This window comes from Macrotis lagotis, chromosome 2 (genome assembly GCF_037893015.1).
Source record: "Macrotis lagotis isolate mMagLag1 chromosome 2, bilby.v1.9.chrom.fasta, whole genome shotgun sequence".
Taxonomy (NCBI): Eukaryota; Metazoa; Chordata; class Mammalia; order Peramelemorphia; family Peramelidae; genus Macrotis; species Macrotis lagotis.
The window spans coordinates 305,460,258-305,481,034 of NC_133659.1; the positions used below are offsets into that span (position 1 = coordinate 305,460,258).

At 37.5% G+C, this 20,777-nt stretch overlaps 2 protein-coding genes across 3 annotated transcripts in view; one reads left to right on the forward strand and one right to left on the reverse strand.

Annotated features, from left to right (window-relative positions):
* The window catches only part of CEP290 (centrosomal protein 290), a 93,602-nt gene extending 93,447 nt beyond the window's left edge, over positions 1–155 (reverse strand). The window contains exon 1 of the mRNA XM_074226537.1: positions 79–155. The gene's annotated coding sequence lies outside the window, so the exon portion shown is untranslated. The remainder of the gene's footprint in view (positions 1–78) is intronic.
* Positions 156–447: 292 nt separating this feature from the next.
* The window catches only part of TMTC3 (transmembrane O-mannosyltransferase targeting cadherins 3), a 60,802-nt gene continuing 40,472 nt past the window's right edge, over positions 448–20,777 (forward strand). The window contains exons 1-4 of one of the 2 annotated variants that reach the window (XM_074226554.1): positions 460–556; positions 4,795–4,898; positions 12,191–12,368; positions 20,244–20,457. In XM_074226554.1, coding sequence (XP_074082655.1) covers positions 20,272–20,457 — 186 coding nt within the window. In that variant the 5' untranslated portion in view covers positions 460–556; positions 4,795–4,898; positions 12,191–12,368; positions 20,244–20,271. Of the gene's footprint in view, positions 557–4,794; positions 4,899–12,190; positions 12,369–20,243; positions 20,458–20,777 lie in introns of both variants that reach the window. The other variant, XM_074226553.1, reaches the window with a different exon arrangement.

The following is a 20,777-nucleotide window of genomic DNA, read 5'->3' on the forward strand; positions in this document are numbered from 1 at the left end:
GAAACTGAGGTCCCGGAGGTGGCTGCGCATCCCCCGTCCCTCGTGGCTCCGACCCCAGGCCGGGGGCCCTGCACTGACCGCTGGGCGGAGGCCGGCGGGCCCCGCGGGGTGCTCCTGCAGCCCGGCCTCTCCGGACTAGAGCCGCCCTCGGGCGCGGCGGCGGCTGCTAGGCGACGCGCCGGTCCCCACCCCGCCCCGTGGTCCCGCGCAGCGTCCCCTCCCTCCAGTCGCAGCTCGGCTCGGAGTCCCGGATGCGGAGCCGCTCAAGGAGCCTACATTTCACGACGCTAGGGCGATGCTTTACGACCCGCGTCCGCAGCGACGACCCAATGACGGGACGGGGACCGGAGACGGAGGAGGACTCGGACTCCCAGAGCGCGCCGCGAATGCTGGGAGATGTAGTCCCGAGGGGGAGAGGACGGAGCTGGGCAGTTCCCGGCGTGCAGCGCGCCGGGTCCCCGGGGTGCCAGGACTCGGAGGAGCGGACCAGGCTCCGGCCGCACCGGCCTCCGGAGAGGGCTCTTCGCGGCTCCTCGGGCCGTCCGCGGGGGCACAGGTAAGGGGCGAGCGGCGCGGCCCTTCTCCCCGCCCAGCCGCGGCCTCCTCCGCGGGCGTGGGGGGCAGCGCGCCCGTCCTAACTGGCCTGGCCGGGCCGGGAAAGTTTGTCCTGCCTCGGCTCCCCGGGCGCGGGAACGGGGCCACCGGGGGGAGGCGGAGCGCACCCCAGGCCCTCCCTCCCGCACCCCGCACCCCTGGCCGCCGGCCCCGGGGAGGGCTGGCCCCGGGCCAGGGGCTGCTGTTCCTGTTGCACTGACTCGCCTTTCTATTCTGCCTCTATCATCACCATCGTTATGATTGTTATTGTTATTATTATCATCATTATTATCCCCATTTTGCAGGTGAGAAAAGTGAGTCAGAGTTTTAAGGGACTTGTGCGGGCTCGTACAGCCTCCAGTATGTTAGAGACTGCATCGGAATTCAGGCCCACCTGACTAGGGGAAGGTGGGGGCCCTGCCGGGCCGCGGTGCTCGCTAGCCAGGCGGACAAGAGCTAACGATGTGCTTGCAGCTGTCAAGGGCCTTGCCTTCCGAAGGAAGAATAAAAAGCAAAGGAAATGAAGAGGGATGTACCTTGCTGGATGATTGGGAGCTGGCCTGGATGAGGCACCTGGAAAGCTCCCCTACTTGAGCAGAGTCCCAGGTTAAACTCTGGTAGGAAGGCAGGCAGCGAGGCAAAATAAGTTACTGTCAAGGATTTACCTTCAGAAGGAAGAATAAAAAGCAAAGGAAATGAAGAGGGATGTACCTTGCTGGATGTTTGGGAGCTGGCCTGGATGAGGCACCTGGAAAGCTCCCCTGTTTGAACATAGAGTCCCAGGGCGATGGTTAAACTCTGTTAGACTTTAGGCAGCGAGGCAAAATAAGTTCATTTGGGGAAGTCACCATAGGGAAAAGACTTTAGCCAGTTGGTTTGGATCCTCATCCAAACCTGAGTCCCCTGAGCTAAGCTTTGGAGGAAGCCAGGGATTCTGTCAAGGTGAGGTCCTACATGCCTTTGCAAAGGCTTGGAGACGGGAAATGGATTTTCTCCTGCAAGAGAAAGCGAGTCAGTTTAACTGGAATGCAGAGCATACAGAGAGAGAATAATGTGCAGTTTTGAAAAGTATGTTGGAGCTATGTTGTGAAGGGTTTTAACAATGAGATGGAGGTTTCATTCGGTTGTTAGTTTTTTATTTTGTTAATTCAGGCAAATGAGAGCCTCTTGATCTACAGAGTAACAGAGCTTTAACAGCTGTGGAGAAGGGAAGACTGAAGAAGTTTATTACGGGAGCCTCAATTAGGCTGGCAGGCCTGTGAATGCAAAGGAGATAGACAGAAGATATATTGTGGCTCTAGTAGTGACAAGAATTGACAGCTGATCCTATGTGATAGAGAAGAAAGACTTGAGGATAACTAGAACCCCCGAAACAGAAATAGTTAAGTCAGGAAAAGAAGACTGATAGGATAAGATAACCAAGGTTGTTTGGACATGATGAGTTGAAGGTGCCTGTCGAACACCCTTTGATAATAAGGGGAAATAGTAGGACTATATGTTTTTGTGTATGAAAGAAATCTGTAAGTCATCTGCATAGAGGGGATAATTAAATTCCTGGAAGACAGTGAGATCATCAAGAGAGTGCAGAGAAAGGAGAGCAAAGGACCCTGAGGTATCTGCAGGCATAGGGTGTGCAGAAAAATGACCCAATAAAAGACTGAGAAGGAAAATCCAGAAATAGAAAGGAGCAGGAACCTAAAAACCAAAGGAGGAAGAAGATGAGCCTGGAGTGTCCAGGCATAGGTCATAGAGAATGAGGTCTAAGGAACGGCTATAAGATTTGACCATTACTGTGGCTGTGAAGTAAGAAAATGAAAGGGGGAGAAAAGTAAGACACCTAGCAAGGATGTAATCAATTAAGGATGAGGGAGATGTGGGCCTGTTCATAAGAAGCAGGAAAGGAACCAACCAGCAAATAAGGAGTAATGAATTAGGGAGAAAGAAATGAGGAAAGAATTGAACTCCTGTCAAACCAGCACATGCATAAGTATAGTATCAGATAGGGAACATAGCAGTTTTCAAAGAACCACAGTTGAGTTCCACACAGAAAGAAGGCATTGTCAGTGTGAGCAGATTATCCAGCATAAGAAATAAGGAACTTTTAGAGGTGGCTAGGTGGCGCAGTAGATAGAGCACTGGCCCTGGAGTCAGGAGTACCTGAGTTCAAATCCAGACTCAGATACTTTATAATTACCTAGCTGTGTGGCCTTAGGCAAGCCACTTAACTTCATTTGCCTTGCAAAAAAACCTAAAAGAAAAGAATGCTATAGTCTTTCCAAACTAATGGGTTTTTATTTGTTTTTAATTTATCTAAAGGATCCAAGACTAAAAAAATTAAATAATTAATGTCATTACTGTATATAGTGTTTTAAAGTACACAAGACACTTTTTAATATAGCTTATCCCACTTGAGCTTAATCCTGTAAAGTGGATACTACAGTTTTATCCTTATTTTACAGATGAGGAAACAGGCTCAGAGAAAGGTTAATTGATTTTGTCTTAATTGTATCCTTAAGAATTAGAAGCAGGGCGGCTAGGTGGTGCAGTGGATAAAGCACCAGCCCTGGAGTCAGGAGTACCTGGGTTCAAATTCCATCTCAGACACTTAATAATTAATCTAACTGTGTGGCCTTGGGCAAGCCACTTAACCCCATTTGCCTTGCAAAAACCTTTAAAAAAAAAAGAATTAGAAGCTAAATTTCAATCTAGATCATTCTTAATGCAAGTCTGGAACTTTTTTCAACCTAGGGTGCTGTCATAAACTAGTACTGATTTTTTTTAAATTGATTTTAAAAGGAATAGAAATTATTCAGCAGTGCTTTATTTAATGAGTAGCATCAAATTATATATTAGCATAATTATTAGTCAAGTTTTTAGATATTATTTGTATTGTCAGTGTTTGATTTTATACAAGCTTTTCTTAGAAATTTTGTATTTTAGGCATGACCTAATTTGGAATTATGAGACCTGAACAAGTTCTAATTCCATGTCTTGAGAAAGCTTAATAAAACTAGCCCGAACCATCATCTTTATCTTTGCCTTTCTTGGCTAATGTTTTGATTTAAAGTGAGAGCTTTTGCTTTGACCATTTAAAGAAACACTTGCCTTAGGACCTGATTTTATTCTTAACATTTTAGAAGTAATTTATTCTATTGAAATATTTCTTTTCAACTCTATCTTTAATTCTCCAGATTTAATTCTCTAGATTTTTTTTAGAACCGTTGTTCCTCTTCTGTCTCCATGTCATTAAAATTAGCACTAGCACACATTCCCATGACTAAAATAAATTATGACCACACCTAAAATAAATATAATATAAATTACTATTATCTTTTTTAGTACCTCTCATAGAACGAGTATATTACAAACAGGCCTGTACTTGTTTGAAATGATCCTTTTAAATAAAGATGAATTGAAGAGAGAAAACTAGGACTCTTGTAAACTGTTGCAGGGTAGATAATTTGTGTAAACTTTGAAAGATCAACTGGAGTATATTATTATTATGTTAGACCAACTACAGTGTATTGTTTGAATTTGAAGATCATTCTCTACATTTTGCAGTCCTCATTAAACCCTGCCTGTAATGACTGTTAACTGTTAATGATGTAAAACTGTGGATTTCAAAATTTAAGCTATTAAAACATTCAAACAAATCATAGGAGAGACTTGATTTAGATTTTTTTTAGATTTTTTTTTTGCAAGGCAAATGGGGTTAAGTGGCTTGCCCAAGGCCACACAGCTAGGTAATTATTAAGTGTCTGAGACCGGATTTGAACCCAGGTACTCCTGACTCCAAGGCCGGTGCTTTATCCACTACGCCACCTAGCTGCCCCGAGAGACTTGATTTAAAAATTTTTATTGATGCTTTTTCCCTGATTTTTTTCCCTCTTTTTCTTCAGAAGGGTCCTGAGCTTATAAAAAAAAGATGTAGTGTGGCACCTTGAACTTGTTTCTATACGTAATGTTTATATGTTCTTGCTAACAAAGAACACGGAAAAGTCCCTAGGATTCAGAACTGAGGCAGACTTTAAAAATCATCTTAGTCTTTCTATTTATTTTCCAGGTGAGGAAAATGAGGGACAGAAATATTAGAGGGGAGGTGACTTGGTCAAGTAGCAAAACCAGGATTCCTAGTCTAGTGTTTTGATTCCAAAATCAGTATTCTTTTCACTGCATTATTCTGCTTCATTTCTTTGACAGATTGTCTTCTCCTAAGGCACATTCCTTCCTCCTGGTTTCCAGAATCTTGCCACTCCTATCTAAACTGGCATGCTCCAAGCTAAAATCTTGGAACTTTATCTCAGGTTGGTTGTTTCCTGTTCCCTGTTTCAGGGGTGGGAAACTAATCAGACCCCCATCTGAGTCCATGTTGACCTGAAGCCAGCTTCACTGCCAGGCTTCCCAGGCCTGAGGATGTCCTAATGTACAGACCAAGATGCCCTGGTCTGCCTTCTGTATGGTCTGCCCTTCTTGTTGCAGGTTGACGAGAACCTGGGTTAAAGTCCAGGTTCTTTCTGTCCCTTCTCTGCAATTTTCTGTTTCCTTGAGGTCCTTGGTGTGTGTTTGTGTGTGTCTGTGTGTCTGTGTGTCTGTGTGTGTCTGTGTGTGTCTGTGTCTGTGTGTGGGGGGAGGGGATCTGATTTGGAGTGGTAGCTTCAGACTCCAAAGGGATTGTTATTGTTCGGATCCCGGGCTTCAGTGGCCTACCTGGTCTCCCTCTGGAGAGTTTTCCTTAAAAACATCAAATAATGGACTGGTCTAATTCTTCTGCAGAGTGCTTTAATACTAGCAATAGACTTCAGTTCTTGTATGATGTTTAAAAGTTGTGGATGCAAATGATTTTTTTCAATTTTTTTTTCACTTATGAGAGAAAGTAAGTAAATGACATGGAGAATGTAATTGTATTTTGGTGACATCAAACCCTGTCCAACCACTGGACTTTTCCAGTTGGACTTTCAGCAAACCTATTCAATTTTCAAATAATTTCTAATGTTACACTGAGTGTCTGAAACATTTATTAAGTCCTTCCATGTGCCCAGCACTGTGCTGAACCTTGGGAACACAAAGAAACAAAAGTCCAGTGGGGGAGCCCAATGTGCAACACATACAGATTGAGAAGGAGGTAATAGATGGAGGGACTGGGGATTAAGAGTTGGGGGGAAGACTTCCTGTAGAAGATGGGATCTTAGATGAGTTAGTGCTGCAGAGGAAGGAGAGCGTGAGAGAGACGTAGAGTTACACTTCAGGTGATCAGTGTGGATGTTTTTGAGTTTATGAAATTTTCCACTTATATTGAGGGTTATGAAGTTATGATGACCAAATTCAAGAATCTTCTTGCATAAGGTATAGGAATTTTTGCCATGCCTCAAATCCAAATGTGTGCAGTTGATTTGACTTCTCAAAAATTGAGTGTTTTGGATGATTTTTACTAGACGGTCATCATCCTTAGTGAAATTGTCTCTAATGACTGTGGATAAGAAGTATAGAGAGGGAAAAGATAAAATCTAAATCTTTGCCATAAATATTTCACAAATAAAATACAGACAACTTAGAATCAAGTAGCTAATTGGCATAGAGAATGAGTGCTGATGTCTGCAGTCTGGAAGACCTGAGCTTTTATGCTGCCTCCCTCATTTATTGGGCAAATCATTTAATATTTACTTCAATTACCTCATCTGTAAAATGGGGATATTACCTCTTTGGGTTATTGTGAGGATCATACAAGATAATATTTGGAGAGTTTAGCCAACCTTAAAACATTATAAATGCTATTATTATTCAAACTCAAAAACCCCCCAATATTTAAAAGATAAAGAATAATTACAAATTTAAGAAATGGGCAAATTAAGACTATTTAACAATTAGTCTAAACCCTGATAAAAAAAAAAGCCTCTCAGAATCCCAAAAAATCATCTAAAAAAGATAATTAGCAACTTTACCAAAGTCACAGGATATAAAATAAACCCTCATAAATCCTCAACATTTCTATATATGACTAGCAAAATACAGCAGAAAGAGCTAGAAAGAGAAATCCCATTCAAAATAACCTCAGACACTATAAAATACATGGGAGTCTACCTGCCAAGGCAGACTCAAAAACTTTTTGAAAACAATTACAAAACATTTCTCACGCAAAATAATATTTAAATAACTGGGCAAATATTAACTGCTTATGATTGGGTCAAGATAATACAATAAAAATGGCAGTTCTACCAAAACTAAACTATTTGTTTAGTGTTCTACCAATCAAAATTCCACAAAATTACTTTAAGGAGTTAGAAAAAATTGTAAGTAAATTCATATAGAGAAATTAAAAAGTCAAGAATTTCCAGGGATTCAGTGAAACGATCTAAAATTATATTATAAAAACCTCAGTCATCAAAATTGTCTGATATTGACTAAGAAATAGAATGGTGGATCAGTGGAATGGACTAGGTGAAATATCAGGAAATGATTATAGTAATCTGTTGTTTGATAAACCTAAAGAGTTCAGCTATTGGGATAAAAACTTTCTCTTCGATAAAAACTGCTGGGAAAATTGGAAGTTAGTATGGAAGAAACTTAGATTAGACCAACACCTCACACCCTATACCATGATAAGATCCAAATGGATACAGGATTTAGATATAAAAAACAATATTATAAGTAAACTAGATGATCAAGGAGTAGTTTACCTGTCAGAGCTATGGAAAGGTTTATGACCTTTATGACCAGTTTATGACCAAAGAAGAGGTAGAGAACATCATTAAAAACAAACTAGATAATTTTGATTACATTGAATTAAAAAAGCTTTTGCACAGACAAAATCACTATAACCAAGATCAAAAGAAATTAGTAAATTGAGAAACAATTTTTTGCAATTAGCATTTCTGACAAAGGACTCATTTCTAAATTATACAGAGAACTGAGTCAAATTTTCAAAAAAAAAAAACAAGCCATTCCCCAATTGATAAATGGTCAAAGGATATGCAAAGGCAATTTACGGAAGAGGAAACCAAAGCAATCCATAGTCTGTGAAAAATTGTTCTAAATCATTACTTATTAGAGAAATGCAAATTAAAGTATCTCTGAGGTACCACCTCATACCTCTCAGACTGGCCAGTATGAACAGAAAGGACAATGGTCAAAGTTGGAAGGGTTGTGGAAAATCTGGGACATTAATACATTGTTGTTGAAGCTGTGAACTCATCCAACCTTTCTGGAGAGCTCTACTACTTGTGTTGGGGGAGGTGCCCACTTGTAGATCTAGAGTTTTGCACACTGGGCTGGGCCATCAACCCAGTCATGCCCAGGGGATGGGGTGGGGTCCTGCTGTGCCACTGGCCAGCTGAGCTGGGACCTAGGGGTCTCCTCCGCAGATCTGTGCTGTGGCTGAGATTCCCTGCCTGGCCTCTGCACCCAGCCCACACCAGGTTTTAGCTCCTTGCTTCAGGTCACAACGCCCTCCACACAAGACAGACCTTGCTGGAACATGCTCCACTCTGTTCTTTTGTGGGTCCTGTCACTCCAGAATTCCTTTAGAGGCTTGATTAGTGCTATTTCTGAGGGAAACCAGGAGAGCTTATGGAAGATCCTGGCCTCTGTCATCTAAGTTACTTATTCTTAGTCTCATACTTGTCATTCTCTCTCCAGTAACTTATGGGACTTCTTCATTATATCCTCTAATTATATTCTACAGACAATGAAAATCCAACTTAATATTTGTGATTTGTAGTTGATTGATTTAATCCTACTGTATTCTCCTGAAAAGATACATGAGTATACAAATGTGGCCATTTGGTTATTTATGCCATAAAGCTATTTTAAAATCAGTTAAAGACCACATTCAAAAATCTGGTTTAAGTTTTGTTTAAAACATTCCAGAAAGGGGTGGCTAGGTGGCCTAGTGGATAAAAGCACTGGCCTTGGAGTCAGGAGTACCTGGGTTCAAATCTGGTCACAAACACTTAATAATTACCTAGCTGTGTGTCCTTGGGCAAGCCACTTAACCCCATTTGCCTTGCAAAAACCTAAAAAAAAAAAAAAAAGTTAAAACATTCCAGAGTCTTCTCTCACAACACATTCAATTTCAATCTATGTTTAGCATGATTACAAATGTAGAACCTATATCAGAAAGGAAGGAAGGAAGGGAGGGAGAAAAATTGTATAACACAAAACCTTGCAAAAAAAATGATACCATTGTATGGAGTGGGGGGAAAAAATAAAATTTTATAGAATTAAAATAAAAAATTCCATAGGATTAAAAATGCCATGTGTTATATGTTGAATTTGCATAATAAAATTTATATATCTGCAATAGAATTATCAGGAAGCCTTAAAAGGAATTTTCAAATTATTAGTAACAAATTGTTAGCTCAATAGTTAGGATAAGTCATTCTAAGAATTGAAAACTACTGTTTCTGATTTCTAAACTATATAAAAAACTAAGTCAAATTTCTAAGTCATTACCCAATTGATACATAGTCAAAGGATATGAACAGGTAGTTCTCAGATGAAGAAATTAAGGCTATCTATAACCAATGAAAAAGTGCTCTAAATCATTATTGAGTAGAGAAATGCAAATTAAATAACTGACGTACTACCTCATTCCTCTGAGATTGGCCAATATGACAGAAAAAGGAAAATCTGTAGAAGAGGATGTGAGAAAATATAACACTTCTTGTTGGTAGAGTTGGAAAGCAATTGGAACTAAAAACAATAAAACTGCAAACTCTTTAACCTAGTTATCCCAAAGAGATCATAAGATGGTACAAAGCATTGCAGAAATTCTTTTTGTAGGGTAAAGAGTCTGTAATTGAGGGGATGCCTATCAGTTGGGGAATGGCAGAAGAAACTGGTGTATGAATGTGATGGAGTAGTACTATTAGTCTATAAGAAATCATGAGCAGCCATACTTCAGAATAGTCTGGAAAGACTTTCATGAATTGAGGCTTATTAAAGTGAAAAGAACCAGGAGAGCATTTGTACACATTAACAGCAGCACTGTGTGACGATCAACTAAGATGGACTTGCTCATTTCAGCAGTAGGGTAATCAAAGACAATTCTAAAGAACTTGTGATGGAAAATATCACCCACATCCAGAAAAGGATCTATGAAGTCTGAATGCATATAATGCATGTTTTCAATTTAATTTTTTTTCTTTTCTTTTTTGTTCTGAATCTCTCTTTGTATTTAGTTGGAAAAATAAATGAATAATTTATTATTTAAAAGGGGGGCAGCTAGATGACGCAGTGTATAGAGCACAGGCCCTGGAGTCAGGAGGACCTGAGTTCAAGTCCAGCCTCAGACACTTAATTACCTAGCTATATGACCTTGGGCAAGTCACTTAACCCCATTGCTTTGCCAAAAAAAGGAATTCAATTTATTCATGATTTTGCTGGAAGAGCAGGGGTTTTTTCCAATCCTAGGAAGCTAAGAAAAAAAATTTTTTTAAATGTGGGTTGTATGTTTTTTAGTATGATGCCTAGGATAGTATGCTCATATTTTTTCCCTCATGGTTCTTTATTATACCAAATGATTTCTGCAGACTATGTAATATAAAGATTTTAAATAAAACTAAGTGCTATGCGTTCATTGCCATTGTATTGTTGAGGTTAAGTAAATAGTGTGCAATGTGGGAATAAGACAAAATCAGTTTATGAGTTCAGGATATCTTTATGTTTCAGAAAAGACAGTTGAGCAAAAAAGGCTGATTTAGTTTTCTTTCAAAGTGTGAAAGAATCTCATTTTATATTCAAAGACTTGACATTTTCTCCTTTATATAAAATTCCTTCCCCATAGGTTTTAAGTAGGTGGCATCATAGAACAATGGAGACTCCCTACTCCCCATGAGAGAGGTTAAGTAGGTTGGTGGAAAACAAAAACAAGGATTTAGCTGTAAAGGGGTCAGGATTTAGCTCCATTTAATTGTTCTAGCAGAACCTAAAACCCTTTTATTGTGAGGTACCTGAGAACAGTTTTAATTTATGCTTTGTGTTTTTTCTCCTGTTATTAATAGTAAAAATCATAAAAAAGGCTTAGTTTCTGTTTTAAAAAAAAGACTTAGTTTCAAGACAGAAGGATAGGGGAGAAACTGATAGCTGGCATTTCCATTCCTTTCTGTAGAAAACAAATGGAAAGAAATAAAACGCATCTCGCTCAGGGTTGAGGGAGGAGGAAAAGCAGAGAATGGAGGGGTAAAAAGGGTGAATTAATAAATAAGACTAAGAACAAATTACCATCCTTATTAGTTGAATCATTTTCATGGGGGAGGCTTGTTTTTGTTCTAGAGTTTAAAAAATAGCATTTCAGTCCCAACTGGACCTTACAGGAGAAGTTGAAAGAGTAGTAGCATTAGGGAATATGTATTCAGACACACAAGTATAATTGATTGAGAATATGGCTATTGCATTATCTCTCTTGAAAAAGTATTTAAGACTTTCAGATGTTGCAGAATACAGACAATTTTTAGATGTAGGGTGCAAGAATTCAGTGTAAGTTTCTGCCAAGCATATTCATCCTACAGTATGATGATGGTGACTTTGCATGATGTGTCAGCTTCCTCTCAATTGTTGCTTGTTTTAGCTTGTTCCATCTGCTACAGAAAGAAATTGTTTCACGTTTGGAAGTGCTTAGACCAACTTAACCAAACAATCTTGAAATTGTAAAGAAACTTATCTCAAAGGAGAGAAACCTTGAGTTTTTGAAAGTATGTAAAGATGATAGAAAATGAAGCAGTAAAAAAAACTGCTAATAGTAATTAAGAAATCAAGAGTGATTTTTTTTTTAAGTTTCATATGGTTAAAGTTATATTTAATTAGATTTTTTACTAGCTTTTAGTAATTTATTTTCCTCAGTTTTCCTTTTTTTCCCAAATGGATGTTTTCTGTATGTGCTTGACAATACTGACATCACTAAGTCTATAAATTTCTTTGTTAATTATAATGAAATTACTTCAATGCTTGGAATTTTTTTCTGAATGTCTTATCTGCTTCTGAAATATAAATAAATAAATAGAAATAAAAAATAAAAATAAAAAAATAGAAGATTTTTGTAAATATGTGTAAATTTCTTAGTGAAATTTACTTTTAAACTTGATATACCAGACAACATAATTTTATAGGCAAACAGTTTTTGGTCAATAGCTTTAAAGTATGTTTGGACCTTTCAAAAAAATCTTAATAAATTTTGTGTTTAAAAGTAATTATTTTTACTTGGCTTAACTCTTCTCTTCCTTTTAACCCAGTCTTTCTTATTCTCCTTCCAGCATTTCCTTTGACTCCCTCCAAATCCCATCACATTAAGAAAATAAAGCCAAAAAACTAGAATTTCTTTCCATGACTTTAAAATACCTTGCAGCTGGTACCTTAATCAAACTATAATTTTGTTTTCTCTCTACTATTTTTATCTTCAGCAATGGTCTTTGAGCTTGGTTTTCAGGTGAATTGACATCAGGATAACAATTTATGAAAATGTAATATTATGAAAGTCATATTCCCCAAGTTATTTTCTTTCTATATGCCTTTATGTAGAAGGAAAATCACTTTACTATAGAATAGAACTTAACATATTTCTGCTCTGAACCACCAGGCTTATTGTAAATTTGCTTTCTCCTAGTGATCTGGCATGTTGCCCTGCAATGTTACATCACTGATTCATCTTGTGGAGAAGCATAATCCACAGAGACACCCCTTCAGAACCTAGGATACCTTATTTTTAATAACATCATTGATGGCAGATCTTCAACCTTATGACAACAATCAGAAGTGTTTCAGAGTCAGGTTTGGTGAATAAGGTGAGTGATTGCCGTCTTTTGTTTTATTATCTTGAATGCATGATTTTATTCTTATTCAGTTTTCTTGTTAGATTAATTCATTTTGTAAGTCAGTAAGTTCTTTTTTTTTTTAACCTTGATTTTATCATGCAGTAATTTGCTTTCATAGGATAATAGATTTGAGTTGGAGGGAATCTAGTCCAAACTGTCCATTTTACTGGGGAGGTGACTTTCTGAAGAGCAGATAAATGACTAACCCAGGGTCAGACAGATAGTAAGAATAAGAGTCAGGATTCAGCTAGGTCCCCCTAACTTAAAATCCAGCAGGAAGGAGTCATAGGCTAGGAATGCATCAGCTAGGCAGCTGGCAAACATTGGGGGAAGAATAGCAAGACCACAGGAGACTTTGGAAGACTTCTTAATGAAATCTAAATCTATTACATCAACAAAATTTTATAAATCTACTAATCTAACAACCGTCCCCCCAAAAAAGAAATGATTAGTTTGGCACAATTTATTCTTAGTGAACCGAAGATAAATACAAAAGAGTGCCACAGACCTACAAGAAAAGCATCAGGAGGGGCAGCTAGATGGCAGAGTGGATAGAGCACTGGCCCTGGAGTCAGGAATACCTGAGTTCAAATCCAGCTTCTGATAATAGTAATCACCTAGCTGTGTGATCTTGCCCAATTTCCTATTTTGAGTGCATTAGTTTTCCCTGTGTAAAATGTTTTTTTTATTTTTGTTTTTGTGTGTGTGTCTTCTATGTTTTGTTTTTATCTATTTTACTTACCATTATCTCCTATTATTTGGACATAGACTGTTCCCTTATTCATAGATCCTACAGGTACATTTTTCCATTTACTTATTATATAACCCTTTTTTGTCTGTCATTTTTTCTTTTTGACTTTATCTTGGTATATGATGGTATATATCTTGTTATATTATGTGACATGTTGATCTGTACCTAGTTTCTGCTAAATTATTTTCTAGTTTTCCCAGCACATTTTGCCAAATAGAGAGAGAGAGAGAGGGCTTACCTCAAAAGCTTGGATCTTTGTGTTTATTAAACGCTATATTACTATAGTCATTTACTGCTGTGTATTGTGTGCCTCATCTATTCCATTGATCCATCACTCTATTTCTTAGCTAATTCCAATTATTTTGATAGTACTTTGTCATGTAGTCTGAAATCTGTAACTGCTTGTCTTCCATTGTTATGAGTGAAATTCAGCAAAGATAGACTGAGGCACATTTTCTCTGAGCAAGATAATCTATTTAGCAGGATTGCTGCTTACTAATAAAGCAAGTTATTGGTTCTGCCTCAACCAAAGACTGAGCAAAAGAACAGCACTTCTTTTATAGGTTTTGGGGAGTACAGAACAAAGAACGAACAGAGTAAGTAATGAAATAATACAACTGACTATAGAATTGTAGCATGGGGTTTCAGATAATTTGATTGGTTACAAAGCTGAAGGAGGAGGGACAAGATGATTGATTGGAGCAACTAGCAACAAGGCCCTCCTTCCCTCCTAAGAAGTTGAGTCCATCAGCAAAGTTGAAGATAATGAAAGATATCCTTGGACTAGCAAACCAGATATCCCTGAAAGATTACTTAGCGATACAAAGACTGGACCAGACTCCCTAATATCCACCTATGTGCCCCCAGGAATAGCAGAATTCCTTGAGGCAAGACTAGAAAAGTAATTACCAAAAGAACTGGATTTCTAAACTAAATTATTATGGGACAGCTTTTCAGAGAGACAGGATTTAAGATACAAGACAGAATCAATTAATTGTAAATAAGATCAATTGAAAAAATACAGAATCAATTTAATCTTTCTACATTCACATTTTTTCATTGATTCTATTGATAGTCTTCACTTTTTGCTCTTTCAGGTGAAGTTATTATTTTTTTAGTAGCTCTAAAAGTAATTGTTTGGTAATTTGATAGGACTTAAAGTGAATTAGGTCGTTATATAACAATTACAAAATATTTTCACACAAATGAAAGACAGATCTGAACAATTGGAGATTTATTCATGGCTCCTCGTTTGGGTAAGCCAAAATACTTCATTCTCTCTTTCTCTTTTTATCCTGACTCTCCTCTAAAATCTCTTTTGCTTTTGACCAATGCCTTCTTTTATCTCCTTCCCTTATTGCCCCTACCCTTTTTCTCTTTTCTAGTTCCCCTCCTACTTCCTTATTGAGAGAGAGAGAGCGCACATGTGCACATGTGTATGTGTGTGTATATACATACATACATATACCTTTTGAACCATTTTAAATGTGAGTGAGGCTCTTCCTTACATGTGCCTTTTATGTGAGATAATTTTTCCCATTCTCCTAGAGTAACCCTCTCTCTCTCACCTATCAGTTTTTTTTCTTCACATCATCCCAACAAAATCAACTCACTATTTTACTCTCTATGTAGAATCTTTCTAACTAGCCTAATAATGATAAAGTTCTTAGAAAATACTTGTATCATCTTCCCATATACACAGGTACACAAGTTAACCTTATTGGAGTCTCTTATGATTTCTTTCATGATGGAATGCTTAAATGTCCTCTTTTTTCATCAAATATCCACATTTTCCCCTTGATGGGAGCATCCTCAGTTTTTCAGGGTTTGTCAGACTTGGTTTTAATCTCAGCTCTTTTGCCTCCTGTAATATCATTTCAAGCCCTCCACTCCTTTAATTTAGCAGCTTCTAAGTTTTGTGTGATCCAGTCTGTTGTAACATTACAACATTTGAATTGTTTCTTATTATGTGCTTGAAGTATTTTCTCTTTGACCTGGAAACTCTGAAATTTGACTGCAACATTCCTGGGAGTTTTCGTTTTGTAATCTTTTTTTCAAGTGTGATTGGTAGACTTTTCCCACTATCTATTTTACCATCTGGTTTTAGAATGTAAGGACAAGTTTCCTTGATAATTTCTTGAAATATAATATCTAGGTCCTTTTCTTGATCATGACTTTCAGATAGAACAAAATTTCTTAAGTTATTATTCCTGGATCTTTTTTTTTAGTCAACTTTTCCAATTTCATATTTCCTTTTTTTTATTCTCTTGGTTTTGTTTTATTGTTTTTAGAGGCTTTACTTGTTTTTTTCTTAGAGGCTTTACTTGTAGCTACTTTGACTTCATTGTCTTCTGAGTTTGTGGCTTGTTCTTCCCTATTACCATAGTAGATTTGTATAGCCATGTTCTTTGTTATTGTTTGTTCATTGTTCCATCCTATTTCTTGATTTGGAATTTTTTGTAAATGTTGGACTCTCTTCCTGGAGTCAGGGGGGGCAATGGCTTCTTCTTAAGTTCAGAATTGTTTGGTTTTTTCCCACACCACTGTTTCACAACTAGTTCTGAAAAGTTTTCAGTGTTTCAAAGGGAGTATGATCACTACAAACATACACAGAGCACACAGATTTGATGAAGGAATGCATCAGACTCAGAGCAACGGTGGCCAGTAGATTGAGAGGGAGGATATTAAATACTAAAGAGAAAATAGACACCATAGAAACAAATGTGACCTTGAAGGTGAAATTAAAATAAGGGGGGAAACTGAGTAGTACTAATCAGTTAGAGAATAGCTGAACAAGCGTTTTATGAGCATATTGGAATACTATTGTGCCAAAAGAAATTATGGAGGGGGGGGAGCTATTTCAGAAAATCCTAGGAAGTGTGAATTATTGCAGAATGAAATGATTAGAACCAATAAATACAAGGATAGCACTGTTAAAAAAATAATTTTGAAAGATTCAGGAACTGATCAATCACATCTCCAGAGGACCTGTGATGAAATTTGCTACCCTCTTTCTAACAAACATGGGATGTATCCAAAGTGAAAAAAAAAATACATATATTTTTGGATATGACTTTTGTAGGGATTTGTTCTTCATTATGATTATATTTTGTAAGAATTGTTTTTTTTCCCTATATTTGGCATGAAATGGGAAGAGATGAGGGGAATGGGTAGTAATGATACCAAAAGGTGGAGGAAGGAGCAATTGAAGAATCACCTCCCTTATCCTAGACACAAAGTTTCCCTTAATGTAGGTTACACTACTGTTTACTCATTGAGGATTTTTTTTGTAATATTGAGTCTTCAGTTCTTTAAAAAAATCCAGGTCTATTTCAGATAAACTTTTGTATAGTCAACAATTCTACCAACTTGTATTTAATTTAAAATTTTTAGAACTTTTATATTTAAATATAAATATATTTATTCCTATTTTTATAGTTCATGGGCAAAACATTCTCATTTATGGATATTTTGGTTTCTTCATCGTTAGTATCCAATGTGCTAGCTGTTCTTTCCAGCCTTGTGTAATCTATAAAATTGATATATTAATGCCATCTGTATACTTATCTAAATCTTTGAGAAAAAGGTTAAAAAGAGCAAGTTGGCACACTTCACTGGGGACTTTACAAGTTGACATTAAACCATTAATTATTGCCCTTAGGATCTGACTGTTCAACCACTGGAGAAGTCAAGTAGCTTTGCTATCGACCAACTCATATTTTTTTCTGTAGGAATAACATGAGAGATTTATCAAAAGCTTTTGTGAAATACTGTTCAAGTATCTATGGTATTGCCCTGCTGATTCCAAAATTACCAGTAACTGTCAAAAATGGAAAATGAGTTAGTCTGTCAAGTTCTTCTCTTAATGAAGACTTTCTGACTCTGGGCTTCATTTTCTTAGATATTCACTGTCCATCTCTTTAATAATACATTCTTAAAATTTACCAGGAACTGAAGTCAGACTCACTATTGATTTCCTTTCCTTTCCCTTTATTCCCCTCTTTGCCTCAGAAAATTGGGAGTTTAGCACCTTCTTGTTCATCACAGTTTTCCAGAGGTCACTGATGGTAGCTTAGTGGTCATTTTATGACAGATTCTTTAGTCCCTGAAAAGAATGTACTTCATTCAGGCTTATGACTTGAATTCAACAAAGGTAGTTTCATGTTCTCCATACTCATTTTGACAGCCTATTAGTCATTTTTGTTCAATTCTTTCTAGTCTAAAGATCATTCTCTTAGCCAAGGGAACACAAACAGTGTCTTTGTTCAGTAACTTCCTTCACCTTCTCTTTTTTGGTTACCATCCTGTAACTATCAGTGGTCTACTATCTCATCTTGGAGCCTATTTTTCCTTATTACAGTTTAAAAATTTTTTGTTGTTCACTTTGCTCATCTGCTTAAACTCATTCCAAGCTCTAGCATTCTGATATTTTGATAGGTTAATACCAGGCATCATTGCCTGCCTTTGCTACAATATTCTACACCTACTTGTCTGTGTACCCACTTCATTCTTTAAATAACTCCTCCTTTTCCGCCATATCTGAATTGTTAATCTTTGTATCCTTGAAGTGAAATTGTTGAGGGTTTTCTATTTTTCCTGGTCTGACACTGTCTATAAGATTTTAGATATCTACCAGAAGGATTATCAACTCCTCTGCAAGAAACTGAAAAAGGGTGTTTTCATCCCTACCATTAAAAGTAGAAATTTCAGACAGAGGCAAGTTTGAAAATTGAAAACAGAGTTTAAAAACTGAGAACAGGATTTGAACTTCACAAATGGAAATGGTAAACCTGAACAAGACTAGCATGTACCTAAACAGGACGAAATGTCTGGAGTCTTGTGATTTTGATCAAAGCCTTTAAAAATAAAAGGAATGGAAGAAAGGTCTAAGCATTCTTTCTCATGCATACATACATACATGTGTGTATGTTTTATACAGGCATGCACATATGATGAATGAAGAGTCCAAGAGAATGGATTTCTGTTTAATTAATGTTCAATTTATTAATTATGCCTGGCAAATAATTAATAAAATGAGGCCAGGGACAATCTCAGTAATCAGACACCCATAGAGAACACTGAATATTTTAAAAGGCTTTGGAAAAGGGACTATATCTGAAGACGAAAATCAACTCTGAATGGTTAACAGTCAATGAGAGGGTGAAATTATGAATGGGGAGGTGGGTGAAATTATGAATGGGGAGGTGGGCAAAAAGTCTTCATTTCCTTCTGCTCAGAACTTAACCTGATCCATAATACTCAGCCACCTCCTGGACAAAAGATTTGCTCTCTATGCAGACTATTCTGGCTGATTTTCCCCTTCCTAAGCTGAATCACCCTAAATTCTGATGGAAGGTGCAAATGATAGAGGCTCATTTCCTAAGGACAGTATCTTACCTAGTCTGGATTCTGTTTGTAAAGTCTTCTGGATAAGTAAGGTCCCACCCAAGATCAGAAAGCATGTACTCTGAAGATTTAGACAATCTCATCTATCAACAATGTCTTTCAAAGGTTAGCTGAATAACCAGGATTTGGTTTCTGAATGAGGAAATAGGACAAGAAAAATAATTAATCTTGATTCAATAATTGTTTATTAAGAAAAGTAACATTTCTCTCATACACAAATGTAGATATAGCCAGACATCTGTCAATACCACAGAGAATAGTAGAAACAAAACAGGAAGATGACTGTGAGCAGAGGCCCAGTACTTTTAAGAGACAATATACAAGAGGGGAGAGAGTTCAGCCGACAAGATTATCAGGACAGGGACTGGACCTGTGTTCACTGATATATAGGATACTCTCTGCTAAGAACTTCCCTCTACCATTGCAGGTCAACATCTTTTTGTTTTTGTTTTTGCAAAGCAATGAGATTAAGTGACTTGCCCAAGATCACACAGATAGGTAATTATTAAGTGGTGTCTGAGGTCAGATTTGAAATCAGGTCCTCCTGACTCCAGGGCTGGTGCCCTAGCCACTGCATCACCTAGGTCAACATCTTTGTAGCTTCTAGTCCCTAATCTTAGAGAAATTGCCCAGAGTACTAAGTAACTACACAAAGAAGTTGAGGCATACACACACAGTACTTGAACCCAGACCTTGCTGACTTACTTCAAGGCCAGCTCTCTCTCTCCTTTACACCAGAGGTGTCAAACTCTTTAACAGGTCCAAAACCCTTAGGTTCTACCTAAATCATATTTAAATGCAATTGGGAAATGTTTAACAAAAGAAATGAAAATATAATAAAATATAGATAACATTAATTTGCTATTTTTTAGATCAGTATATGCCAGCAGGTCTATTTGAGTTTGACACTATCACCTATACTATCATCCTGACAATATTGATGATAATAAGTGATTTTTTTTTAAAGACTGAATTTTTTTTTTTGCAAGGCAATGGGGTTAAGTGGCTTGCCCAAGGCCACACAGCTGGGTAATTATTAAGTGTCTGAGGCTGCATTGGAACTCAGGTACTCCTGACTCCAAGGCCAGTGCTCTGTCCACTGCACCATCTAGCCACCCAAAGACTGAATTTTCTTAACCGGGATAGAAATCCAATAACCTCAAAGATCAATTCCAATACTGATTGGCATGAACATTTTGGCTTACTCTTTTCCCAGCCTAGTCCAGTTCGGGGCTTCTTAGACAGTGTGGTGCCCCTCTACTCACAGGGTCTTAAACCATGTGGGCACCAGGTGTGGATAAATGATCAGGTTCAGCAATACTTCAGTTCAGAACTCTCCCACATTTGGGGGAATCTACCAATAACGGGGATTAAAGGGATGTTCCTGACAATAGTAATTATAATGGTGAAAATAATAAAACCCTTTACTCAGTTTTGTATTTATAGCTTAATCATGACAATAATGCATTAAATAGTTTCATAAATAATGAGAACCTTAGATTTCATGTTACATTTTTCCTTCAAAACTGTATAATTAACCTTTTTTAGTTGAACTTAGGGAGTTCTATCACATATGCGTTACACATATTTATATGTGCATATATAGTGTGCCTATACATATGAGTATATATGTTTGTGTGTTTGTGTTTATACAGTACTGTATCTCTTAATGAAGTCTTCTTTTGCAGTTTTAGTCCATGAGTGCTGGTGGAAACAATGGCTGTAAGTCTCAAAGAGATAGCCTTAATAGTCAGTGTGGTTATAGCCTGCTATTGGAATAGCCTCTTCTGTGGGTTCGTTTTTGATGATGTGTCAGCAATATTGGACAACAAAGATTTGCATCCTTCCACACCTTTAAAGAACTTGTTTCACAATGACTTCTGGGGAACCCCTATGTCTGAGGTAGGTGATAGCTAAAGTTTGTCTTGGGAGTGCTTGTGGGTTTTTTTCAAAGTCATTTCAGAATTTGCTGATAAGAAAAAATAAATGTTCACTGAATTGTGAATGCACTCTGCTGACAGGAAACAGAAGGTGCCAGTGTTTTAATATAACCATGTTTGGTGCCTTTTTATTTTAATCAGCATGGTTCCTTTCTTGACCAATTCAGCTTGTGCTTTGTATGTGTAAAATCAGTGTGTTTGTGTGAGAAAAAAAGTCAGTGATTTCCTTTAATGAATTTATGCTTTTCTTGTTTTCCCTTCTACCATGTAGTAACAAATGTT